At 40.0% G+C, this 5,192-nt stretch overlaps 1 protein-coding gene across 1 annotated transcript; it reads left to right on the top strand.

Annotated features, from left to right (window-relative positions):
- The first annotated feature begins 702 nt into the window (after nt 1–702).
- On the top strand, nt 703–4,602 carry LOC147345809 (olfactory receptor 5W2-like). Its single transcript, XM_086372498.1, has one exon. It carries the CDS (start codon nt 1,835–1,837, stop codon nt 2,771–2,773), a length of 939 nt encoding a protein of 312 aa, XP_086228624.1. The 5' UTR covers nt 703–1,834; the 3' UTR covers nt 2,774–4,602.
- Nucleotides 4,603–5,192: the final 590 nt, after the last annotated feature.

Below are 5,192 nucleotides of genomic sequence, written 5' to 3'. Positions count from 1 at the left end.
TGTCTGACTCTGCAACCCTGCGGACTGTAGCACACCAGGCTTCCCAGTCCTTCATTCTCTCCCTGATTTTGCTCAAATTCATTTGCACCAAATTGTGTTGGTGATGCTATTTAACCATCTCATCCTCTGCTGTACCTTTCTCTTTTTCCCTAAATCTTTCCCAGCATCAGGGTCTTTTCCAATGAGTCGGGTTTTTTTCCCAATGAGTTGGCTTTTTGCGTCAGGTGGCCAAAATATTGGAGCTTCAGCTTCAGCCCTTCCAGCAAATATTGAAGGTTGATTTCCTTTAGGATTAACTGGTTTGACCTCATTGCAGTTCAAAGGACTCTCAAGAACCTTCTCCAGCACCACAATTTCAAAGTATCAATTCTTCAGATATACACAGATAAATATACATAGTCCAACTCTTTTGTGATCCCATGGACTGTAGCCTGCCAGGCTCCTCTGTCCATGGGATTTCCCAGGCAAGAATACTGGAGTGAGTTGCCATTTTCTCCTCCAGGGGATCTGCCTGGTTCAGGGAGCAAACTCATGTCTTCTGTATCTCCTGCACTGGCAGGCAAATTCTATATCACTGAGCCACCTGGGAAGCCCTATGTTCAACTCCACTTTTCTTATGAGGATGGGTATGACACTGTACATCACACAGTTGGTTAGGGCAAAGTATAACAAGGGGACATAAAATTCAATTGGCCCCCCTAAGACAAGTGACTCCCAAATCAAGGATGACTGGCCTCAGAGATATTCAAGAGAAATATGGATCAAATTAAAGAATGAAACTATTAAAATTTTTAGAGACTGGGATGGGGACACAGTTCATGCATGATTGTCTCTGAGATTCTGGGACTGTGAACATATGAGTATTTGTATCATCTGTCTTACATAACTGAAATTGTGTTAAATATATCATGTTAAGAAGGGTAGACTTGGTCAGAAGGATCCACACAGTAAACCACACTGCCTTTCTTACCTCTCTGTCATCTGTGGTATCAGCATCTCTACAACTGGGTCCCAGACATTCTTCATCATCCCCCCTATGTAGCAGCAGCTCTCAGAGGTGAGAATATCAGCCCTGGAATATGATTGCCTCTCCACTCTAACACTTCATACATAGGCACCCCTCCACCCTCTTACCCAAAAGCTATCACCTTTCTGCTCCAGTGGGTCTTCCCAAACTGTCTATCTCTCATATACTAAAGTTGAACAGACCTGAGAGTTTAATGGGGAAAAAGAGTTCTTGTTATGTTCAGAAACTTGCCATAGCTCTCCCTGCTCCACACTCATGGAAGATGAAGAAATTGCAAAGCAATATATTCATTATCTACATCACTCATTAACTATATTTCTCTATTACAGGATATGATAATATCTGTTCATCATTGAAACAAAACAAAACAGAGATCTTGTCAGAAGACTAGGGTTATCTGGACCAACTAATTGTAAGAATCTTGCCTTCAATCTGAGGACATAAATTCCTTAATATTAGATTGAAGTAGCAAAAATGGTCATAAATGCTATACAAATTGATGTGGAAATAGCCTGATTTAGCTTAGATGAATTTGTGCTGCAAACACTACAGTGGTTTACAAATGTATCATTATTATTATCATTTTATCAGTTATATTAAGTTGGAGATATTTCCCAAAGGGTCAATTTAACTTCAATATTTCCCAAAGGGTCAATTTAACTTCAAGACATCTTAGCATTATTTATCTCTTCTTCTAATTACTGAAATATAGAAACAAATAGCAGTTTGGCAATTAAGACAGTAAGATGATATTAACCCTCCACTTCCATTTCCTTTTTCATAACTAGGAATTTTCACATGTGAAGGATGACTGCTGAGAACGGCACTGTGTTTGCTGACTTCATATTCTTAGGCCTTTCCGGTAGACAAGATGTACAGCTGGGGCTCTTCGTGCTCTTCCTGCTGGTTTATGGCATAACTGTGGTTGCCAATGTCGGGATGGTCCTGCTGATCAAGAGGGACCCCAGACTGCACACACCCGTGTATTACTTCCTGAGCCATCTGTCCTTCTGCGACATCTGCTATTCTTCTACTATCTCTCCCAAGATGCTGGCTGATTTCTTATCCGAGCAAAAAAGGATTCCATATGATGTATGTGCCATCCAGATGTACTTTTTTGGAACCTTTGGAGATGTGGAATGTCTCATGTTGGCTGTCATGGCTTATGACCGTTATGTGGCCATTTGCAATCCACTTCTTCATACAATTGCCATGTCCAGGGGAATCTGTACCCAGCTTGTGGTTGTTGCCTATATCGTAGGCTTGGTTGATTCAGCAATCCACACCTGTTGTACATTTCAGTTGTCATTCTGCAATTCCAATATCATCAATCACTTTTTCTGTGACATCCCACCCTTATTAGCCCTCTCCTCCTCAGATGCATCCATCAATGAGATAATGCTGTTCATATCCAGTAGTTGTGTTGTGGGGACCAGCATTATCACTGTCCTCCTCTCCTACAGCTACATCATAACAACCATCCTTAGGATGAGCTCAGCCGAGGGGAGACGCAAAGCTTTCTCTACATGTGCTTCCCACTTAACCGCTGTGGCTATATTTCATGGCACACTCCTGTTCATGTATTTCAGACCCAGCTCCAGTTACTCCATGGACACAGACAAAATGGCCTCTGTCTTTTACACAGTTGTCATCCCCATGTTAAACCCACTGATCTATAGCTTAAGGAATAAGGATGTAAAAGGTACCCTAAAAAAAGCAACCAGCACTAAATTATGTTCTGGGTGATACAGTACTTTCATCCTAAAGTATTTAAAGATTCTAAGAGAAGCAGTGCAGGAACTTTGACATATAGTACAGTTTCTGAATATTTTCCACTACTTACACTTTCACCTAAATCAGTTTAGGGAACAGTCGTTACACTAAACTCTCCAAACTAAGGAAGAGTAGTCATAGGGTCACTCTTCTGTTTTGCAGAGAGGGCTTTTTACACCTCTTTTTTCTTTTCTTGGAGAAGTCTCAGCGAGATGTCACACACAGAGCAACCCTCGACCCATGTTAATTTGACTTACCTTCCTAAAGGCTCCTATTTAATTATTATTTTTTTAACAATAGGCTTAATAAACTTGCTGATTCGGATGGGAGTATTAGTGGGTCATATTACGTTTGTTTATATCCTTTTCATGTATTTGTTTCACCCTAACAAAACTCCATCATAACATTTAGAAGCAAATAATTTGTAAGTAAGACTGAATGAGAAATTTCTCTCCCTAGACTAAATATTCCATAAAAGTTTGGTCCTTCCTGTCTAGTTCACTGTTGTCTACCATTTACAATGCTTACCTTCAGGATGAAATTCAAAAATATTTAATGAATTAGCCTGAAAAACTAATTAAAAAATTGAACCTTTGTAAATTTATAAAAAAAATAATCATTTCTTTAATTTCATTCTAGTCTGTTCACTTTAGGTGAAATCCACCTGCACTGTTTTATTTTGCCTTAGGCAAAAATGAGAATCTGGGACAAGAATCATTTGATGTAAAAATCTGCTCAGTTTCTCTTCATTCTGCTTCAGTTATTATCACCAAACATCCCCTGTTTTTCCAGAAACCACTGGAGAGGACTTTGTTAATGAAAACTATTGCCTGCCACATCAGTAAACAAAGGAGGTTGTAGTCCTGAAGCTGTCATAATACAGCTGCCTGGTCAGTGAGCCCTGAGGGGACTCCGGATGAGAAAGCACAGAATAGGCTTTCTCAAGATAGGCTGGCCCCAGATAGCTAAGTTCAGTTCAGTTCAGTTAGCTTAGTCATGTCCAACTCTTTGCGACCTCATGGACTGCAGCACACCAGGCCTTCCTGTCCATCACCAACTCCCGGAGATTACTCAAGCTCATGTCCCTTGAGTTGGTGATGCCATTCCAACCATCTCATCCTCTGTCAACCCCTTCTCCTCCTGCCTTGACTCTTTCCCAGCATCAGGGTCTTTTCCAGTGAGTCAGTTCTTTCCATCAGGTGGCCAAAGTATTGGAGCTTCAGCTTCAGCATCAGTCCTACCAATGGATATTCAGGCTTGATTTCCTTTAGGATGGACTGGTTGGACCTCCTTGTTGTCCAAGGGACTCTCAAGATAGCTAAGGTGCATATCAAAGGAACAGTGTCAGTGAGCCCAAACTATTGCATCTTCTTATATACAGAAAAAGTGCTAAATTCTTTAGTTTGTCTGGTTTTCTTTTATTAACAATAATCTTTTGGTGTTCTGATTATCTGATCTTTTGTTGCAAGCTCTTCTATCTCTCCTGGCTCCCCCTTGCCTCTTCAGAACTCGCCTCTGCAGAACAGTTTCTTAGCACTATCTGAGATGCTGTGTACCAGGCTTGAAGTCCTCAGAGTGTCTGCCCAATAAAATATAACTCTCAACTTTTAGTTTGTGCATTTTTTTCCAGTGGACAATTTCATCTCCCCAGGGGGTTCATAGCATTACACTAGGTAAAATTGAAAAAAAAGAAATGAAAAAGATAAAAGAAACTGAATGCCCTGTTGATATAACTTAAGTTGTAAAAGAAGAGCTATTAATAAAAATATATTCCCCTTGTGGGGGGTGGTCTGGGGAGAAAGAAGCAGTAGTTATGTTAGCATGCTATGTGATGATTTATGCCGTCTCTCTACATAGCTATGAAATAAATTGGAATAATATTCTAAACAAAATTTTAAACTCTGCACTCCTGGTATCCAATTAGCAATTAATCCAGCTGTAAAAATGAAACACAATTTCAGGTTCTTGGAAATCTATTTTTTTTAATTAAAATATAATTGATTGACAAAGTTGCATTAGTTACAGGTGTACAGCAAAGTGATTCATATCACTTTTTTTTGCATACGTTTGTTGTTATTTAATCACTAAGTCACATGTGACTCTTTTGTGAGCCCCATGGACCATGCTTCTTTGTCCATGGGATTTCCCAGGCAAGTATACTAGAGTGGGCTGCCATTTCCTTCTTCAGGGGATCTTTCTGACCCAGGGATTAAACGAGTGTTTCCTGCTAAGCCCATATTTATATACACTGGTGACTAAGAAGGTAAAGAATCTGCCTGCCAATGCAGGAAAAAATAATTAATTTAGCACACACTTGCATTCCCAACACCATTTTCTGCTGTTTAAGACAAAGCATTTGGTTCTCATCACCCTCAGGCTGTCATTTCCTTCT

The sequence above is a fragment of the Bos grunniens genome, chromosome 24 (genome assembly GCF_055505025.1).
Source record: "Bos grunniens cultivar Pamir isolate PY7600 chromosome 24, Bosgru_T2T1.0, whole genome shotgun sequence".
In the NCBI taxonomy this organism is placed as follows: domain Eukaryota; kingdom Metazoa; phylum Chordata; class Mammalia; order Artiodactyla; family Bovidae; genus Bos; species Bos grunniens.
Note: the sequence above shows the minus strand (reverse complement) of the source record. Positions and strands in the feature narration are given on the sequence as shown.

What these genes read in the sequence shown, in the direction of transcription:
- LOC147345809 (XM_086372498.1), top strand. Translation starts at nt 1,835, where the DNA reads ATGACTGCTGAGAACGGCACTGTGTTTGCTGACTTCATATTCTTAGGC.